This window comes from Hyla sarda, unplaced genomic scaffold (assembly GCF_029499605.1).
Source record: "Hyla sarda isolate aHylSar1 unplaced genomic scaffold, aHylSar1.hap1 scaffold_2182, whole genome shotgun sequence".
Taxonomy (NCBI): Eukaryota; Metazoa; Chordata; class Amphibia; order Anura; family Hylidae; genus Hyla; species Hyla sarda.
Window position 1 is genome coordinate 20,001 of NW_026608853.1, and position 24,064 is coordinate 44,064.

The 24,064-nt window shown below is 45.4% G+C and overlaps 1 protein-coding gene across 2 annotated transcripts in view; it reads left to right on the plus strand.

The window, feature by feature from the left end:
* TPP1 (tripeptidyl peptidase 1) overlaps positions 1-24,064 on the plus strand; it is a 48,882-nt gene that overhangs the window by 19,870 nt on the left and 4,948 nt on the right. For both annotated transcript variants that reach the window (XM_056553005.1, XM_056553006.1), the window contains exons 3-8: positions 737-876; positions 19,017-19,167; positions 19,376-19,497; positions 20,413-20,582; positions 23,288-23,486; positions 23,729-23,917. In XM_056553005.1, coding sequence (XP_056408980.1) covers positions 737-876; positions 19,017-19,167; positions 19,376-19,497; positions 20,413-20,582; positions 23,288-23,486; positions 23,729-23,917 — 971 coding nt within the window. The remainder of the gene's footprint in view (positions 1-736; positions 877-19,016; positions 19,168-19,375; positions 19,498-20,412; positions 20,583-23,287; positions 23,487-23,728; positions 23,918-24,064) is intronic.

Genomic DNA, 24,064 nt, shown 5'->3' on the forward strand with positions numbered 1-24,064 from the left:
TCCAGATCACTGTACATATATTATTATATATACATGACTATCCTCCAGATCACTGTACATATAGTATATTATTATATATACATGACTATCCTCCAGATCACTGTACATATATTATATTATTATATACACATGACTATCCTCCAGATCACTGTACATATGGTATATTTTTATATATACATAACTATCCTCCAGATCACTGTATATATGGTATATTATTATATATACATGACTATCCTCCAGATCACTGTATATATATTATATTATTATATACACATGACTATCCTCCAGATCACTGTACATATGGTATATTATTATATATACATAACTATCCTCCAGATCACTGTATATATGGTATATTATTATATATACATGACTATCCTGCAGATCACTGTATATATAGTATATTATTATATATACATGACTATCCTCCAGATCACTGTATATATAGTATATTATTATATATACATGACTATCCTCCAGATCACTGTACATATAGTATATTATCATATATACATGACTATCCTCCAGATCACTGTATATATAGTATATTATTATATATACATGACTATCCTCCAGATCACTGTACATATATTATTATATATACATGACTATCCTCCAGATCACTGTACATATGGTATATTATTATATATACATGACTATCCTCCAGATCACTGTATATATGGTATATTATTATATATACATGACTATGCTGTAATACTCAGCTTGCTCTCACCAGGGTGCCCCCGGGATGGTCTCCTGCAGAGCATCTCCCCAGCAGTGACTCGGTCATCCTGACATTTGCCCTAAAGCAGCAAAATGTGAAGAAGCTGGAAGAACTGCTGTACAGAGTGTCTGATCCCGGGTCACCTGACTACGGTAAATGATGGGGGGGTATTAATGTGGTGTATGGATGGATGTAGATGGTACATGTGGTGTATGGATGTAGATGGTACATGTGGTGGATGGATGGATGTAGATGGTACATGTGGTGTATGGATGGATGTAGATGGTACATGTGGTGTATGGATGTAGATGGTACATGTGGTGTATGGATAGATGTAGATGGTACATGCGGTGTATAGATGTAGATGGTACATGCGGTGTATAGATGTAGATGGTACATGCAGTGTATAGATGTAGATGGTACATGCGGTGTATAGATGTAGATGGTACATGTGGTGTATGGATGGATGTAGATGGTACATGTGGTGTATGGATGGATGTAGATGGTACATGTGGTGTATGGATGGCTGTAGATGGTACATGTGGTGTATGGATGGATGTAGATGGTACATGTGGTGTATGGATGGATGGATGTAGATGGTACATGTGGTGTATGGATGGATGTAGATGGTACATGTGGTGTATAGATGGATGTAGATGGTACATGTGGTGTATGGATGTAGATGGTACATGTGGTGTATAGATGTAGATGGTACATGTGGTGTATGGATGGATGTAGATGGTACATGTGGTGTATGGATGTATGTAGATGGTACATGTGGTGTATGGATGGATGTAGATGGTACATGTGGTGTATAGATGTAGATGGTACATGTGGTGTATAGATGGATGTAGATGGTACATGTGGTGTATGGATGGATGTAGATGGTACATGTGGTGTATGGATGTAGATGGTACATGTGGAGTATGGATGGATGTAGATGGTACATGTGGTGTATGGATGGATGTAGATGGTACATGTGGTGTATGGATGGATGTAGATGGTACATGTGGTGAATGGATGGATGTAGATGGTACATGTGGTGTATGGATGGATGTAGATGGTACATGTGGTGTATGGATGTAGATGGTACATGTGGAGTATGGATGGATGTAGATGGTACATGTGGTGTATGGATGGATGTAGATGGTACATGTGGTGTATGGATGGATGTAGATGGTACATGTGGTGTATGGATGGATGTAGATGGTACATGTGGTGTATGGATGGATGTAGATGGTACATGTGGTGTATGGATGGATGTAGATGGTACATGTGGTGTATGGATGGATGTAGATGGTACATGTGGTGTATGGATGGATGTAGATGGTACATGTGGTGTATGGATGGATGTAGATGGTACATGTGGTGTATGGATGGATGTAGATGGTACATGTGGTGTATGGATGGATGTAGATGGTACATGTGGTGTATGGATGGATGTAGATGGTACATGTGGTGTATGGATGGATGTAGATGGTACATGTGGTGTATGGATGGATGTAGATGGTACATGTGGTGTATGGATGGATGTAGATGGTACATGTGGTGTATGGATGGATGTAGATGGTACATGTGGTGTATAGATGTAGATGGTACATGTGGTGTATAGATGTAGATGGTACATGTGGTGGATGGATGGATGTAGATGGTACATGTGGTGTATGGATGGATGTAGATGGTACATGTGGTGTATGGATGTAGATGGTACATGTGGTGTATGGATAGATGTAGATGGTACATGCGGTGTATAGATGTAGATGGTACATGTGGTGTATGGATGGATGTAGATGGTACATGTGGTGTATGGATGGATGTAGATGGTACATGTGGTGTATGGATGGCTGTAGATGGTACATGTGGTGTATGGATGGATGTAGATGGTACATGTGGTGTATGGATGGATGGATGTAGATGGTACATGTGGTGTATGGATGGATGTAGATGGTACATGTGGTGTATAGATGGATGTAGATGGTACATGTGGTGTATGGATGTAGATGGTACATGTGGTGTATAGATGTAGATGGTACATGTGGTGTATGGATGGATGTAGATGGTACATGTGGTGTATGGATGGATGTAGATGGTACATGTGGTGTATGGATGGATGTAGATGGTACATGTGGTGTATGGATGGATGTAGATGGTACATGTGGTGTATAGATGTAGATGGTACATGTGGTGTATGGATGTAGATGGTACATGTAGTGTATAGATGTAGATGGTACATGTGGAGTATGGATGGATGTAGATGGTACATGTGGTGTATGGATGGATGTAGATGGTACATGTGGTGTATGGATAGATGTAGATGGTACATGTGGTGTATGGATGGATGTAGATGGTACATGTGGTGTATGGATGGATGTAGATGGTACATGGGGTGTATGGATGGATGTAGATGGTACATGTGGTGTATGGATGGATGTAGATGGTACATGCAGTGTATAGATGTAGATGGTACATGTGGTGTATGGATGGATGTAGATGGTACATGTGGTGTATGGATGTATGTAGATGGTACATGTGGTGTATGGATGGATGTAGATGGTACATGTGGTGTATAGATGTAGATGGTACATGTGGTGTATAGATGGATGTAGATGGTACATGTGGTGTATGGATGGATGTAGATGGTACATGTGGTGAATGGATGGATGTAGATGGTACATGTGGTGTATGGATGGATGTAGATGGTACATGTGGTGTATGGATGTAGATGGTACATGTGGAGTATGGATGGATGTAGATGGTACATGTGGTGTATGGATGGATGTAGATGGTACATGTGGTGTATGGATGGATGTAGATGGTACATGTGGTGTATGGATGTAGATGGTACATGTGGAGTATGGATGGATGTAGATGGTACATGTGGTGTATGGATGGATGTAGATGGTACATGTGGTGTATGGATGGATGTAGATGGTACATGTGGTGTATGGATGGATGTAGATGGTACATGTGGTGTATGGATGGATGTAGATGGTACATGTGGTGTATGGATGGATGTAGATGGTACATGTGGTGTATGGATGGATGTAGATGGTACATGTGGTGTATGGATGGATGTAGATGGTACATGTGGTGTATGGATGGATGTAGATGGTACATGTGGTGTATAGATGTAGATGGTACATGTGGTGTATAGATGGATGTAGATGGTACATGTGGTGTATGGATGGATGTAGATGGTACATGTGGTGAATGGATGGATGTAGATGGTACATGTGGTGTATGGATGGATGTAGATGGTACATGTGGTGTATGGATGTAGATGGTACATGTGGAGTATGGATGGATGTAGATGGTACATGTGGTGTATGGATGGATGTAGATGGTACATGTGGTGTATGGATGGATGTAGATGGTACATGTGGTGTATGGATGTAGATGGTACATGTGGAGTATGGATGGATGTAGATGGTACATGTGGTGTATGGATGGATGTAGATGGTACATGTGGTGTATGGATGTAGATGGTACATGTGGAGTATGGATGGATGTAGATGGTACATGTGGTGTATGGATGGATGTAGATGGTACATGTGGTGTATGGATGGATGTAGATGGTACATGTGGTGTATGGATGGATGTAGATGGTACATGTGGTGTATGGATGGATGTAGATGGTACATGTGGTGTATGGATGGATGTAGATGGTACATGTGGTGTATGGATGGATGTAGATGGTACATGTGGTGTATGGATGGATGTAGATGGTACATGTGGTGTATGGATGGATGTAGATGGTACATGTGGTGTATGGATGGATGTAGATGGTACATGTGGTGTATGGATGGATGTAGATGGTACATGTGGTGTATGGATGGATGTAGATGGTACATGTGGTGTATGGATGGATGTAGATGGTACATGTGGTGTATGGATGGATGTAGATGGTACATGTGGTGTATGGATGGATGTAGATGGTACATGTGGTGTATGGATGGATGTAGATGGTACATGTGGTGTATGGATGGATGTAGATGGTACATGTGGTGTATAGATGTAGATGGTACATGTGGTGTATGGATGGATGTAGATGGTACATGTGGTGTATGGATGGATGTAGATGGTACATGTGGTGTATGGATGGATGTAGATGGTACATGTGGTGTATGGATGGATGTAGATGGTACATGTGGTGTATGGATGGATGTAGATGGTACATGTGGTGTATGGATGTAGATGGTACATGTGGTGTATGGATAGATGTAGATGGTACATGCGGTGTATAGATGTAGATGGTACATGCGGTGTATAGATGTAGATGGTACATGCAGTGTATAGATGTAGATGGTACATGCGGTGTATAGATGTAGATGGTACATGTGGTGTATGGATGGATGTAGATGGTACATGTGGTGTATGGATGGATGTAGATGGTACATGTGGTGTATGGATGGATGTAGATGGTACATGTGGTGTATGGATGGATGGATGTAGATGGTACATGTGGTGTATGGATGGATGTAGATGGTACATGTGGTGTATGGATGGATGTAGATGGTACATGTGGTGTATGGATGGATGTAGATGGTACATGTGGTGTATGGATGGATGTAGATGGTACATGTGGTGTATGGATGTAGATGGTACATGTGGTGTATGGATGGATGTAGATGGTACATGTGGTGTATGGACGGATGTAGATGGTACATGTGGTGTATGGATGGATGTAGATGGTACATGTGGTGTATGGATGGATGTAGATGGTACATGTGGTGTATGGATGGATGTAGATGGTACATGTGGTGTATGGACGGATGTAGATGGTACATGTGGTGTATGGATGGATGTAGATGGTACATGTGGTGTATGGATGGATGTAGATGGTACACGTGGTGTATGGATGGATGTAGATGGTACATGTGGTGTATGGATGGATGTAGATGGTACATGCGGTGTATAGATGTAGATGGTACATGCAGTGTATAGATGTAGATGGTACATGTGGTGTATGGATGGATGTAGATGGTACATGTGGTGTATGGATCGATGTAGATGGTACATGTGGTGTATGGATGGATGTAGATGGTACATGTGGTGTATGGATGGATGTAGATGGTACATGTGGTGTATAGATGTAGATGGTACATGTGGTGTATGGATGGATGTAGATGGTACATGTGGTGGATGGATGGATGTAGATGGTACATGTGGTGTATGGATGGATGTAGATGGTACATGTGGTGTATGGATGGCTGTAGATGGTACATGTGGTGTATGGATGGATGTAGATGGTACATGTGGTGTATGGATGGATGTAGATGGTACATGTGGTGTATGGATGTAGATGGTACATGTGGTGTATGGATGAATGTAGATGGTACATGTGGTGTATGGATGGATGTAGATGGTACATGTGGTGTATGGATGGATGTAGATGGTACATGTGGTGGATGGATGTAGATGGTACATGTGGTGTATGGACGGATGTAGATGGTACATGTGGTGTATGAACGGATGTAGATGGTACATGTGGTGTATGGACGGATGTAGATGGTACATGTGGTGTATGGACGGATGTAGATGGTACATGTGGTGTATGGACGGATGTAGATGGTACATGTGGTGTATGGACGGATGTAGATGGTACATGTGGTGTATGGACGGATGTAGATGGTACATGTGGTGTATGGACGGATGTAGATGGTACATGTGGTGTATGGACGGATGTAGATGGTACATGTGGTGTATGGACGGATGTAGATGGTACATGTGGTGTATGGACGGATGTAGATGGTACATGTGGTGTATGGACGGATGTAGATGGTACATGTGGTGTATGGACGGATGTAGATGGTACATGTGGTGTATGGATGTAGATGGTACATGTGGTGTATGGATGTAGATGGTACATGTGGTGTATAGATGTAGATGGTACATGTGGTGTATGGATGGATGTAGATGGTACATGTGGTGTATGGATGTAGATGGTACATGTGGTGTATAGATGTAGATGGTACATGTGGTGTATGGATGGATGTAGATGGTACATGTGGTGTATAGATGGATGTAGATGGTACATGTGGTGTATGGATGGATGTAGATGGTACATGTGGTGTATGGATGTAGATGGTACATGTGGTGTATAGATGTAGATGGTACATGTGGTGTATGGATGGATGTAGATGGTACATGTGTTGTATGGATGGATGTAGATGGTACATGTGGTGTATGGATGGATGTAGATGGTACATGTGGTGTATGGATGGATCTAGATGGTACATGTGGTGTATGGATGGATCTAGATGGTACATGTGGTGTATGGATGGATCTAGATGGTACATGTGGTGTATGGATGGATCTAGATGGTACATGTGGTGTATGGATGGATGTAGATGGTACATGTGGTGTATGGATGGATCTAGATGGTACATGTGGTGTATGGATGGATGTAGATGGTACATGTGGAGTATGGATGGATGTAGATGGTACATGTGGTGTATGGATGGATGTAGATGGTACATGTGGTGTATGGATGGATGTAGATGGTACATGTGGTGTATGGATGGATGTAGATGGTACATGTGGTGTATGGATGGACGGATGTAGATGGTACATGTGGTGTATGGATGGATGTAGATGGTACATGTGGTGTATGGATGGATGGATGTAGATGGTACATGTGGTGTATGGATGTAGATGGTACATGTGGTGTATGGATAGATGTAGATGGTACATGTGGTGTATGGATGGATGTAGATGGTACATGTGGTGTATGGATGGATGTAGATGGTACATGTGGTGTATGGATGGATGGATGTAGATGGTACATGTGGTGTATGGATGGATGTAGATGGTACATGTGGTGTATGGATGGATGTAGATGGTACATGTGGTGTATGGATGGCTGTAGATGGTACATGTGGTGTATGGATGGATGTAGATGGTACATGTGGTGTATGGATGTATATGGTACATGTGGTGTATGGATGGATGTAGATGGTACATGTGGTGTATGGATGGATGTAGATGGTACATGTGGTGTATGGATGTAGATGGTACATGTGGTGTATGGATAGATGTAGATGATACATGTGGTGTATGGATGTAGATGGTACATGTGGTGTATGGATGGATGTAGATGGTACATGTGGTGTATGGATGGATGTAGATGGTACATGTGGTGTATGGATGGATGGATGTAGATGGTACATGGGGTGTATGGATGGATGGATGTAGATGGTACATGGGGTGTATGGATGGATGTAAATGGTACATGTGGTGTATGGATGGATGTAGATGGTACATGTGGTGTATGGATGGATGGATGTAGATGGTACATGGGGCGTATGGATGGATGTAGATGGTACATGTGGTGTATGGATGGATGTAGATGGTACATGTGGTGTATGGATGGATGTAGATGGTACATGTGGTGGATGGATGTAGATGGTACATGTGGTGTATGGATGGATGGATGTAGATGGTACATGTGGTGTATGGACGGATGTAGATGGTACATGTGGTGTATGGATGGATGTAGATGGTACATGTGGTGTATGGATGGATGGATGTAGATGGTACATGTGGTGTATGGATGTAGATGGTACATGTGGTGTATGGATAGATGTAGATGGTACATGTGGTGTATGGATGGATGTAGATGGTACATGTGGTGTTTGGATGTAAATGGTACATGTGGTGTATGGATAGATGTAGATGGTGCATGTGGTGTATGGATGGATGTAGATGGTACATGTGGTGTATGGATGTAGATGGTACATGTGGTGTATGGATGTAGATGGTACATGTGGTGTATGGATGGATGTAGATGGTACATGTGGTGTATGGATGGATCTAGATGGTACATGTGGTGTATGGATGGATCTAGATGGTACATGTGGTGTATGGATGGATCTAGATGGTACATGTGGTGTATGGATGTAGATGGTACATGTGGTGTATAGATGTAGATGGTACATGTGGTGTATGGATGGATGTAGATGGTACATGTGGTGTATGGATGGATCTAGATGGTACATGTGGTGTATGGATGGATCTAGATGGTACATGTGGTGTATGGATGGATCTAGATGGTACATGTGGTGTATGGATGGATGTAGATGGTACATGTGGAGTATGGATGGATGTAGATGGTACATGTGGTGTATGGATGGATGTAGATGGTACATTTGGTGTATGGATGGATGTAGATGGTACATGTGGTGTATGGATGGATGTAGATGGTACATGTGGTGTATGGATGGATGTAGATGGTACATGTGGTGTATGGATGTAGATGGTACATGTGGTGTATGGATGGATGGATGTAGATGGTACATGTGGTGTATGGACGGATGTAGATGGTACATGTGGTGTATGGATGGATGTAGATGGTACATGTGGTGTATGGATGGATGGATGTAGATGGTACATGTGGTGTATGGATGTAGATGGTACATGTGGTGTATGGATAGATGTAGATGGTACATGTGGTGTATGGATGGATGTAGATGGTACATGTGGTGTTTGGATGTAAATGGTACATGTGGTGTATGGATAGATGTAGATGGTGCATGTGGTGTATGGATGGATGTAGATGGTACATGTGGTGTATGGATGTAGATGGTACATGTGGTGTATGGATGTAGATGGTACATGTGGTGTATGGATGTATATGGTACATGTGGTGTATGGATGGATGTAGATGGTACATGTGGTGTATGGATGTAGATGGTACATGTGGTGTATAGATGTAGATGGTACATGTGGTGTATGGATGGATGTAGATGGTACATGTGGTGTATGGATGGATCTAGATGGTACATGTGGTGTATGGATGGATCTAGATGGTACATGTGGTGTATGGATGGATCTAGATGGTACATGTGGTGTATGGATGGATCTAGATGGTACATGTGGTGTATGGATGGATGTAGATGGTACATGTGGTGTATGGATGGATCTAGATGGTACATGTGGTGTATGGATGGATGTAGATGGTACATGTGGAGTATGGATGGATGTAGATGGTACATGTGGTGTATGGATGGATGTAGATGGTACATTTGGTGTATGGATGGATGTAGATGGTACATGTGGTGTATGGATGGATGTAGATGGTACATGTGGTGTATGGATGGATGTAGATGGTACATGTGGTGTATGGACGGATGTAGATGGTACATGTGGTGTATGGATGGATGTAGATGGTACATGTGGTGTATGGATGGATGGATGTAGATGGTACATGTGGTGTATGGATAGATGTAGATGGTACATGTGGTGTATGGATAGATGTAGATGGTACATGTGGTGTATGGATGGATGTAGATGGTACATGTGGTGTATGGATGGATGTAGATGGTACATGTGGTGTATGGATGGATGTAGATGGTACATGTGGTGTATGGATGGATGTAGATGGTACATGTGGTGTATGGATGGATGTAGATGGTACATGTGGTGTATGGATGGCTGTAGATGGTACATGTGGTGTATGGATGGATGTAGATGGTACATGTGGTGTATGGATGGATGGATGTAGATGGTACATGGGGTGTATGGATGGATGTAGATGGTACATGGGGTGTATGGATGGATGGATGTAGATGGTACATGGGGTGTATGGATGGATGTAGATGGTACATGTGGTGTATGGATGGATGTAGATGGTACATGTGGTGTATGGATGGATGGATGTAGATGGTACATGGGGTTTATGGATGGATGTAGATGGTACATGTGGTGGATGGATGGATGTAGATGGTACATGTGGTGTATGGATGGATGTAGATGGTACATGTGGTGTATGGATGGATGTAGATGGTACATGTGGTGTATGGATGGATGTAGATGGTACATGTGGTGTATGGATGTAGATGGTACATGTGGTGTATGGATGGATGTAGATGGTACATGTGGTGTATGGATGGATGTAGATGGTACATGTGGTGTATGGATGGATGTAGATGGTACATGTGGTGTATGGATGGATGGATGTAGATGGTACATGGGGTGTATGGATGGATGGATGTAGATGGTACATGTGGTGTATGGATGGATGTAGATGGTACATGTGGTGTATGGATGGATGTAGATGGTACATGTGGTGTATGGATGGATGTAGATGGTACATGTGGTGTATGGATGGATGTAGATGGTACATGTGGTGTATGGATAGATGTAGATGGTACATGTGGTGTATGGATGTAGATGGTACATGTAGTGTATAGATGTAGATGGTACATGTGGAGTATGGATGGATGTAGATGGTACATGTGGTGTATGGATGGATGTAGATGGTACATGTGGTGTATAGATGTAGATGGTACATGTGGAGTATGGATGGATGTAGATGGTACATGTGGTGTATGGATGGATGTAGATGGTACATGTGGTGTATAGATGTAGATGGTACATGTGGTGTATGGATGGATGTAGATGGTACATGTGGTGTATGGATGGATGTAGATGGTACATGTGGTGTATGGATGGATGTAGATGGACATGTGGTGTATGGATGGATGTAGATGGTACATGTGGTGTATGGATGGATGTAGATGGACATGTGGTGTATGGATGGATGTAGATGGTACATGTGGTGTATGGATGGATGGATGTAGATGGTACATGGGGTGTATGGATGGATGGATGTAGATGGTACATGGGGTGTATGGATGGATGGATGTAGATGGTACATGGGGTGTATGGATGGATGTAGATGGTACATGTGGTGTATGGATGGATGTAGATGGTACATGTGGTGTATGGATGGATGGATGTAGATGGTACATGGGGTGTATGGATGGATGTAGATGGTACATGTGGTGGATGGATGGATGTAGATGGTACATGTGGTGTATGGATGGATGTAGATGGTACATGTGGTGGATGGATGGATGTAGATGGTACATGTGGTGGATGGATGGATGGATGGATGTAGATGGTACATGTGGTGGATGGATGGATGGATGTAGATGGTACATGTGGTGGATGGATGGATGTAGATGGTACATGTGGTGGATGGATGGATGTAGATGGTACATGTGGTGTATGGATGGATGTAGATGGTACATGTGGTGTATGGATGGATGTAGATGGTACATGTGGTGTATGGATGGATGTAGATGGTACATGTGGTGTATGGATGGATGTAGATGGTACATGTGGTGTTTGGATGTAGATGGTACATGTGGTGTTTGGATGTAGATGGTACATGTGGTGTATGGATAGATGTAGATGGTACATGTGGTGTATGGATAGATGTAGATGGTGCATGTGGTGTATGGATGGATGTAGATGGTACATGTGGTGTATGGATGTAGATGGTACATGTGGTGTATGGATGGATGTAGATGGTACATGTGGTGTATGGATGTAGATGGTACATGTGGTGTATGGATGTAGATGGTACATGTGGTGTATGGATGTAGATGGTACATGTGGTGTATAGATGTAGATGGTACATGTGGTGTATGGATGGATGTAGATGGTACATGTGGTGTATGGATGGATGTAGATGGTACATGTGGTGTATGGATGGATGTAGATGGTACATGTGGTGTATGGATGGATGTAGATGGTACATGTGGTGTATGGATGGATGTAGATGGTACATGTGGTGTATAGATGTAGATGGTACATGTGGTGTATGGATGTAGATGGTACATGTGGTGTATAGATGTAGATGGTACATGTGGAGTATGGATGGATGTAGATGGTACATGTGGTGTATGAATGGATGTAGATGGTACATGTGGTGTATGGATGGATGTAGATGGTACATGTGGTGTATGGATGGATGTAGATGGTACATGTGGTGTATGGATGGATGTAGATGGTACATGTGGTGTATGGATGGATGTAGATGGTACATGTGGTGTATGGATGGATGTAGATGGTACATGTGGTGTATGGATGGATGTAGATGGTACATGTGGTGTATGGATGGATGTAGATGGTACATGTGGTGTATGGATGGATGTAGATGGTACATGTGGTGTATGGATGGATGTAGATGGTACATGTGGTGTATGGATGGATGTAGATGGTACATGTGGTGTATGGATGGATGTAGATGGTACATGTGGTGGATGGATGGATGTAGATGGTACATGTGGTGGATGGATGGATGGATGTAGATGGTACATGTGGTGGATGGATGGATGGATGTAGATGGTACATGTGGTGGATGGATGGATGGATGTAGATGGTACATGTGGTGGATGGATGGATGGATGTAGATGGTACATGTGGTGGATGGATGGATGGATGTAGATGGTACATGTGGTGGATGGATGGATGGATGTAGATGGTACATGTGGTGTATGGATGGATGTAGATGGTACACGTGGTGTATGGATGGATGTAGATGGTACACGTGGTGTATGGATAGATGTAGATGGTACATGTGGTGTATGGATGGATGTAGATGGTACATGTGGTGGATGGATGGATGTAGATGGTACATGTGGTGGATGGATGGATGTAGATGGTACATGTGGTGGATGGATGGATGTAGATGGTACATGTGGTGGATGGATGGATGTAGATGGTACATGTGGTGTATGGATGGATGTAGATGGTACATGTGGTGTATAGATGTAGATGGTACATGTGGTGTATGGATGGATGTAGATGGTACATGTGGTGTATAGATGTAGATGGTACATGTGGTGTATGGATGGATGTAGATGGTACATGTGGTGTATGGATGGATGTAGATGGTACATGTGGTGTATGGATGTAGATGGTACATGTGGTGTATGGATAGATGTAGATGGTACATGCGGTGTATAGATGTAGATGGTACATGCGGTGTATAGATGTAGATGGTACATGCGGTGTATAGATGTAGATGGTACATGCGGTGTATAGATGTAGATGGTACATGTGGTGTATGGATGGATGTAGATGGTACATGTGGTGTATGGATGGATGTAGATGGTACATGTGGTGTATGGATGGCTGTAGATGGTACATGTGGTGTATGGATGGATGTAGATGGTACATGTGGTGTATGGATGGATGGATGTAGATGGTACATGTGGTGTATGGATGGATGTAGATGGTACATGTGGTGTATGGATGGATGTAGATGGTACATGTGGTGTATGGATGGATGTAGATGGTACATGTGGTGTATGGATGGATGTAGATGGTACATGTGGTGTATGGATGGATGTAGATGGTACATGTGGTGTATGGACGGATGTAGATGGTACATGTGGTGTATGGATGGATGTAGATGGTACATGTGGTGTATGGATGGATGTAGATGGTACATGTGGTGTATGGATGGATGTAGATGGTACATGTGGTGGATGGATGGATGTAGATGGTACACGTGGTGTATGGATGGATGTAGATGGTACATGTGGTGTATGGATGGATGTAGATGGTACATGCGGTGTATAGATGTAGATGGTACATGCAGTGTATAGATGTAGATGGTACATGTGGTGTATGGATGGATGTAGATGGTACATGTGGTGTATGGATGGATGTAGATGGTACATGTGGTGTATGGATGGATGTAGATGGTACATGTGGTGTATGGATGGATGTAGATGGTACATGTGGTGTATAGATGTAGATGGTACATGTGGTGTATGGATGGATGTAGATGGTACATGTGGTGGATGGATGGATGTAGATGGTACATGTGGTGTATGGATGGATGTAGATGGTACATGTGGTGTATGGATGGCTGTAGATGGTACATGTGGTGTATGGATGGATGTAGATGGTACATGTGGTGTATGGATGGATGGATGTAGATGGTACATGTGGTGTATGGATGTAGATGGTACATGGGGTGTATGGATGGATGGATGTAGATGGTACATGGGGTGTATGGATGGATGTAGATGGTACATGTGGTGTATGGATGGATGGATGTAGATGGTACATGTGGTGTATGGATGGATGTAGATGGTACATGTGGTGTATGGATGGATGTAGATGGTACATGTGGTGTATGGATGGATGGATGTAGATGGTACATGGGGTGTATGGATGGATGGATGTAGATGGTACATGGGGTGTATGGATGGATGGATGTAGATGGTACATGGGGTGTATGGATGGATGTAGATGGTACATGTGGTGTATGGATGGATGTAGATGGTACATGTGGTGTATGGATGGATGGATGTAGATGGTACATGGGGTGTATGGATGGATGTAGATGGTACATGTGGTGGATGGATGGATGTAGATGGTACATGTGGTGTATGGATGGATGTAGATGGTACATGTGGTGGATGGATGGATGTAGATGGTACATGTGGTGTATGGATGGATGGATGTAGATGGTACATGTGGTGGATGGATGGATGGATGTAGATGGTACATGTGGTGGATGGATGGATGGATGTAGATGGTACATGTGGTGGATGGATGGATGTAGATGGTACATGTGGTGGATGGATGGATGTAGATGGTACATGTGGTGGATGGATGGATGTAGATGGTACATGTGGTGGATGGATGGATGTAGATGGTACATGTGGTGTATGGATGGATGTAGATGGTACATGTGGTGTATGGATGGATGTAGATGGTACATGTGGTGTTTGGATGTAGATGGTACATGTGGTGTATGGATAGATGTAGATGGTACATGTGGTGTATGGATGGATGTAGATGGTACATGTGGTGTATGGATGGATGTAGATGGTACATGTGGTGTATGGATGGATGTAGATGGTACATGTGGTGTTTGGATGTAGATGGTACATGTGGTGTATGGATAGATGTAGATGGTGCATGTGGTGTATGGATGGATGTAGATGGTACATGTGGTGTATGGATGGATGTAGATGATACATGTGGTGTATGGATGTAGATGGTACATGTGGTGTATGGATGGATGTAGATGGTACATGTGGTGTATGGATGTAGATGGTACATGTGGTGTATGGATGTAGATGGTACATGTGGTGTATGGATGTAGATGGTACATGTGGTGTATAGATGTAGATGGTACATGTGGTGTATGGATGGATGTAGATGGTACATGTGGTGTATGGATGGATGTAGATGGTACATGTGGTGTATGGATGGATGTAGATGGTACATGTGGTGTATGGATGGATGTAGATGGTACATGTGGTGTATGGATGGATGTAGATGGTACATGTGGTGTATAGATGTAGATGGTACATGTGGTGTATGGATGTAGATGGTACATGTGGTGTATAGATGTAGATGGTACATGTGGAGTATGGATGGATGTAGATGGTACATGTGGTGTATGGATGGATCTAGATGGTACATGTGGTGTATGGATGGATGTAGATGGTACATGTGGTGTATGGATGGATGTAGATGGTACATGTGGTGTATGGATGGATGTAGATGGTACATGTGGTGTATGGATGGATGTAGATGGTACATGTGGTGTATGGATGGATGTAGATGGTACATGTGGAGTATGGATGGATGTAGATGGTACATGTGGAGTATGGATGGATGTAGATGGTACATGTGGAGTATGGATGGATGTAGATGGTACATGTGGTGTATGGATGGATGTAGATGGTACATGTGGTGTATGGATGGATGTAGATGGTACATGTGGTGTATGGATGGATGTAGATGGTACATGTGGTGTATGGATGGATGTAGATGGTACATGTGGTGTATGGATGGATGTAGATGGTACATGTGGTGTATGGATGGATGTAGATGGTACATGTGGTGTATGGATGGATGTAGATGGTACATGTGGTGTATGGATGGATGTAGATGGTACATGTGGTGTATGGATGGATGTAGATGGTACATGTGGTGTATGGATGTAGATGGTACATGTGGTGTATGGGTGGATGTAGATGGTACATGTGGTGTATGGATGGATGTAGATGGTACATGTGGTGTATGGATGTAGATGGTACATGTGGTGTATGGATGTAGATGGTACATGTGGTGTATGGATGGATGTAGATGGTACATGTGGTGTATGGATGGATGTAGATGGTACATGTGGTGTATGGATGGATGTAGATGGTACATGTGGTGTATAGATGTAGATGGTACATGTGGTGTATGGATGGCTGTAGATGGTACATGTGATGGATGGATGGATGTAGATGGTACATGTGGTGGATGGATGGATGTAGATGGTACATGTGGTGTATGGATGGATGTAGATGGTACATGTGGTGTATGGATGGATGTAGATGGTACATGTGGTGTATGGATGGATGTAGATGGTACATGTGGTGTATAGATGTAGATGGTACATGTGGTGTATGGATGGCTGTAGATGGTACATGTGATGGATGGATGGATGTAGATGGTACATGTGGTGGATGGATGGATGTAGATGGTACATGTGGTGTATGGATGGATGTAGATGGTACATGTGGTGTATGGATGGATGTAGATGGTACATGTGGTGTATGGATGGATGTAGATGGTACATGTGGTGGATGGATGGATGTAGATGGTACATGTGGTGGATGGATGGATGGATGTAGATGGTACATGTGGTGGATGGATGGATGGATGTAGATGGTACATGTGGTGGATGGATGGATGGATGTAGATGGTACATGTGGTGGATGGATGGATGGATGTAGATGGTACATGTGGTGTATGGATGGATGTAGATGGTACATGTGGTGTATGGATAGATGTAGATGGTACATGTGGTGGATGGATGGATGTAGATGGTACATGTGGTGTATGGATGGATGTAGATGGTACATGTGGTGTATGGATGGATGTAGATGGTACATGTGGTGGGTGGATGGATGGATGTAGATGGTACATGTGGTGGGTGGATGGATGGATGTAGATGGTACATGTGGTGTATGGATAGATGTAGATGGTACATGTGGTGGATGGATGGATGTAGATGGTACATGTGGTGTATGGATGGATGTAGATGGTACATGTGGTGTATGGATGGATGTAGATGGTACATGTGGTGGGTGGATGGATGGATGTAGATGGTACATGTGGTGGGTGGATGGATGGATGTAGATGGTACATGTGGTGTATGGATGTAGATGGTACATGTGGTGTATGGATGTAGATGGTACATGTGGTGTATGGATGGATGTAGATGGTACATGTGGTGTATGGATGGATGTAGATGGTACATGTGGTGTATGGATGGATGTAGATGGTACATGTGGTGTATAGATGTAGATGGTACATGTGGTGTATGGATGGCTGTAGATGGTACATGTGATGGATGGATGGATGTAGATGGTACATGTGGTGGATGGATGGATGTAGATGGTACATGTGGTGTATGGATGGATGTAGATGGTACATGTGGTGTATGGATGGATGTAGATGGTACATGTGGTGTATGGATGGATGTAGATGGTACATGTGGTGTATAGATGTAGATGGTACATGTGGTGTATGGATGGCTGTAGATGGTACATGTGATGGATGGATGGATGTAGATGGTACATGTGGTGGATGGATGGATGTAGATGGTACATGTGGTGTATGGATGGATGTAGATGGTACATGTGGTGTATGGATGGATGTAGATGGTACATGTGGTGTATGGATGGATGTAGATGGTACATGTGGTGGATGGATGGATGTAGATGGTACATGTGGTGGATGGATGGATGGATGTAGATGGTACATGTGGTGGATGGATGGATGGATGTAGATGGTACATGTGGTGGATGGATGGATGGATGTAGATGGTACATGTGGTGGATGGATGGATGGATGTAGATGGTACATGTGGTGTATGGATGGATGTAGATGGTACATGTGGTGTATGGATAGATGTAGATGGTACATGTGGTGGATGGATGGATGTAGATGGTACATGTGGTGTATGGATGGATGTAGATGGTACATGTGGTGTATGGATGGATGTAGATGGTACATGTGGTGGGTGGATGGATGGATGTAGATGGTACATGTGGTGGGTGGATGGATGGATGTAGATGGTACATGTGGTGTATGGATGTAGATGGTACATGTGGTGTATGGATGGATGTAGATGGTACATGTGGTGGATGGATGGATGTAGATGGTACATGTGGTGTATGGATGGATGTAGATGGTACATGTGGTGTATGGATGGATGTAGATGGTACATGTGGTGGATGGATGGATGTAGATGGTACATGTGGTGGATGGATGGATGTAGATGGTACATGTGGTGTATGTATATACATGGTGTATACTGTTGTGGTCATGTGGTACGGGGGTAGATATTTGAGAATTCTCTACTTAGGGGACATTTATTGGAAGAGCGGTGCAGTTGCCCATAGCAACCAATCCGACGCTGGTCCCCACGTCTAATGAATGTAGCGCACCTTGTGACTGTCCCTGTCGCCCCCCACAGGTCGGTTCCTGTCCCTGGAGGAGCTCCGCTCCCTGGTGCAGCCATCAGAAGATACCCTGAGGACAGTAAGGACCTGGCTGGAGAAACATGGCGTGGTGAACTGCGATGGTATCGCGACCAGAGACTTCTTACAGTGCCAGATGGACGCCAGGTCAGCCGGGGGGGCGTGCACACTTTTCTTATGGGTAGCATAGAGGGAGGGGCCACTAATGGGGGAGGAGCCAAGAGTTAATATTTCATTTAAGAAAACACACTGGGATCGGCTACATCCCCTCCCCCCGCAATCCCCCCCCCCCGGCTACATCCCCTCACCCCCCCCCCCGGCTACATCATCTCCCTTCAATCTTCTCATATTGCAGAACAGCAGAGAAGCTCCTCCCCGGTGCCCGCCTCATCCGCTACGTGAAGGAAGAACAAAGTGTTGTCCGATCTGCTTCACCATATTCTCTGAACCCAGAAGTGGCCTCACACATTGACTTTGGTGAGTTCAGTCACCTGTCACAGTACAGAGGGTGGGGGAGGATAGCCTGTCACAGTACAGAGGGTGGGGGAGGATAGTCTGTCACAGTACAGAGGGTGGGGGAGGATAGTCTGTCACAGTACAGAGGGTGGGGGAGGATAGCCTGTCACCTGTCACAGTGCAGAGGGTGGGGGAGGATAGCCTGTCACAGTACAGAGGGTGGGGGAGGATAGCCTGTCACCTGTCACAGTACAGAGGGTGGGGGAGGATAGTCAGTCACCTGTCACAGTATAGGGGGGGGGGGGGGGAGAGGATAGCCAGTCACTTGTCACAGTATAGGGGGGGGGGGGGGAGAGGATAGCCAGTCACTTGTCACAGTATAGGGGGGGGGGGGAGGATAGCCAGTCACTTGTCACAGTATAGGGGGGGGGGGGGGATAGTCAGTCACCTGTCACAGTACAGAGGATGGGGGAGGATAGCTAGTCACTTGTCACAGTATAGGGGGGGGGGGGGGGGAGGGAGGATAGCCAGTCACTTGTCACAGTATAGGGGGGGGGGGGGGGGGGGAGGGAGGATAGCCAGTCACTTGTCACAGTATAGGGGGGGGGGGGAGGATAGTCAGTCACCTGTCACAGTACAGAGGATGGGGAGGATAGCTAGTCACTTGTCACAGTATAGGGGGGGGGGGGGGAGAGGATAGCCAGTCACTTGTCACAGTATAGGGGGGGGGGGGGGGAGGATAGCCAGTCACTTGTCACAGTATAGGGGGAGGATAGCAGTTTCAGGCCACAGAATTGGTGAGGACTCCCACTAGATAGATCTCCTAGACACACGGTGGGGTTAGTGACTGTGCACACCTCATGTTTTCTCTCTAGTGGGAGGATAGACAGATGGTGTAGACACTGTGGGGTTAGTGACCTCATGTTTTCTCTTTAGTCGGAGGACTTCACCGCTTTCCACCAGATCGGAGATTACGGAGACAGGAGAAGGATGGAACGACTGCAGAATTTCACCTCGGAGTCACCCCGTCCGTTCTGCGTCAGCGATACAACCTGTCCGCCAGTGACATCGGGGCCCATCCCAACAACAGCCAGGCCTGTGCCCAGGTACCCGCTCCACCTAAACGTCTTCTCTCCTGGTCAGTCCCGTAACCCATGAGCCGGGCCCGATACCTGTATGTTCTCTCCTGGTCAGTCACGTAACCCATGAGCCGGGCCCGGTACCTGTATGTTCTCTCCTGGTCAGTCACGTAACCCATGAGCCAGGCCCGGTATCTGTATGTTCTCTCCTGGTCAGTCACGTAACCCATGAGCCGGGCCCGGTACCTGTATGTTCTCTCCTGGTCAGTCCCGTAACCCATGAGCCAGGCCCGGTATCTGTATGTTCTCTCCTGGTCAGTCACGTAACCCATGAGCCGGGCCCGGTACCTGTATGTTCTCTCCTGGTCAGTCACGTAACCCATGAGCCGGGCCCGGTACCTGTATGTTCTCTCCTGGTCAGTCATGTAACACGTGAGCCGGGCCCGATACCTGTATGTTCTCTCCTGGTCAGTCACGTAACCCATGAGCCGGGCCCGGTATCTGTATGTTCTCTCCTGGTCAGTCATGTAACACGTGAGCCGGGCCCGGTACTTGTATGTTCTCTCCTGGTCAGTCACGTAACCCATGAGCCGGGCCCGGTACCTGTATGTTCTCTCCTGGTCAGTCACGTAACCCATGAGCCGGGCCCGATACCTGTATGTTCTCTCCTGGTCAGTCACGTAACCCATGAGCCGGGCCCGGTACCTGTATGTTCTCTCCTGGTCAGTCACGTAACCCATGAGCCGGGCCCGGTATCAGTATGTTCTCTCCTGGTCAGTCACGTAACCCAATGAGCCGGGCCCGGTATCTGTATGTTCTCTCCTGGTCAGTCACGTAACCCATGAGCCGAGCCCGGTACTTGCATGTTCTCTCCTGGTCAGTCACGTAACCCATGAGCCGGGCCCGGTACCTGTATGTTCTCTCCTGGTCAGTCACGTAACCCATGAGCCGGGCCCGATACCTGTATGTTCTCTCCTGGTCAGTCACGTAACCCATGAGCCGAGCCCGGTATCAGTATGTTCTCTCCTGGTCAGTCATGTAACACGTGAGCCGGGCCCGATACCTGTATGTTCTCTCCTGGTCAGTCACGTAACCCATGAGCCGAGCCCGGTACTTGTATGTTCTCTCCTGGTCAGTCATGTAACACGTGAGCCGGGCCCGGTATCTGTATGTTCTCTCCTGGTCAGTCACGTAACCCATGAGCCGGGCCCGATACCTGTATGTTCTCTCCTGGTCAGTCACGTAACCCATGAGCCGGGCCCGGTATCAGTATGTTCTCTCCTGGTCAGTCACGTAACCCAATGAGCCGGGCCCGGTATCTGTATGTTCTCTCCTGGTCAGTCACGTAACCCAATGAGCCGGGCCCGGTACTTGTATGTTCTCTCCTGGTCAGTCACGTAACCCATGAGCCGGGCCCGGTACCTGTATGTTCTCTCCTGGTCAGTCACGTAACACGTGAGCCGGGCCCCGTACCTGTATGTTCTCTCCTGGTCAGTCACGTAACCCATGAGCCGAGCCCGGTACTTGTATGTTCTCTCCTGGTCAGTCACGTAACACGTGAGCCGGGCCCCGTACCTGTATGTTCTCTCCTGGTCAGTCACGTAACCCATGAGCCGAGCCCGGTACTTGTATGTTCTCTCCTGGTCAGTCACGTAACCCATGAGCCGGGCCCGGTACCTGTATGTTCTCTCCTGGTCAGTCACGTAACACGTGAGCCGGGCCCCGTACCTGTATGTTCTCTCCTGGTCAGTCACGTAACCCATGAGCCGGGCCCGGTACCTGTATGTTCTCTCCTGGTCAGTCATGTAACACGTGAGCCGGGCCCGATACCTGTATGTTCTCTCCTGGTCAGTCACGTAACCCATGAGCCGGGCCCGGTACCTGTATGTTCTCTCCTGGTCAGTCACGTAACCCGTGAGTCGGGCCCGGTCTCGGTATGTTCTCCTCCGCTCCACCTGAACATACTCTCCGGTATTCCACCGCCTTCGTCCACACACAGGCCTCCCACCATACAGTAGACGTTCCTGGTTTGTAAGAATTCATGGCGGGATCTATCACGATATCCTCCTGCTTCCTAACTTCAATAGCCCCCTCATATCTAGGAAGACGAAGGGACCTGCAGGGCATCAGTGGGGACATCTATAATCCGGGGGCGTCCTATCCCATCTCTGGCTCCTACACTAAGGGGTATTCTTCTTGGTTTCCTGGAGGGAAGAACCTTCTATCTCCGGGGGTCTCACGTTTTCTAGGTCCTTCCATTGTCCAGTACATTTTGTTGCCTTCTTTTCTACCTGTATATGTAAAACAGCGAGGTTCTGTGGAAGGAGAATGACCCCCAGGAGCGTAAGAAGATATGACCCCCAAAATTTCGGAGGAAACGAAAAGTGTGATGGGCCGGGTGACGATTATACGACTGTGATAGGCCGGGGTGACGATTATACGACTGTGATAGGCCGGGTGACGATTATACGACTGTGATAGGCCGGGTGACGATTATACGACTGTGATAGGCCGGGTGACGATTATACGACTGTGATAGGCCGGGGTGACGATTATACGACTGTGATAGGCCGGGTGACGATTATACGACTGTGATAGGCCGGGGTGACGATTATACGACTGTGATAGGCCGGGTGACGATTATACGACTGTGATAGGCCGGGTGACGATTATACGACTGTGATAGGCCGGGGTGACGATTATACGATTGATCGATTCTGTTTTCTCCTCAGTTTTTAGAGCAGTATTTCCACCCTGCCGACCTCTCAGAGTTCATGAGCCTTTTTGGAAAAAGTTTTGAGCACCGGGTGGAGGTGGATCATGTCATTGGGCAGCAGGGGGGAGGAAGGGCCGGTCTGGAGGCCAGCTTGGATGTTGAGTACATCATGAGTACGGGGGCCAACATCTCAACCTGGGTGTTCAGCAACCCTGGTAAGTTATATTATGCCCCTTATGTTGTATTGAGGTGACACAAATGTTTCTCATGAAGCCGCTTTCATATAAGTCCTCACCCAGGGTGAAGGTTGGAGACCCCCCATAGTCCCCATATAACCCCATTTATCCACTGTAGAATGGGTCATCACCCAGTGTAAAGGTTGGAGACCCCCCCCCCCCCCCATATAACCCTCTTTATCCATTGTAGAATGGGTCACTAATGTGATTGATCTCCCCAGGCCGCCACGAGTCACAGGAACCATTCTTGGACTGGATGTTACTGCTGAGTAACCTGTCCTCACTCCCCTGGGTCCACACCATCAGTTACGGGGATGATGAGGATAGCCTGTCTGTGGCTTTTATGCAAAGAATCAACATTGAGTTCATGAAGGCCGGAGCTCGGGGACTCACCATCCTCTTTGCATCAGGTATATCTGTAGAAAAAAGTGATCCCTGTGAAGGATTGAGGTGCCTTATTAAAATGTAACTTTTAATAGTTATACGCTTAAAAATCTTAACCAAATAATAGTGCTCTAATAGTGCAACCAAAAAAGAAAAAACGCTAGAGAGCTAGT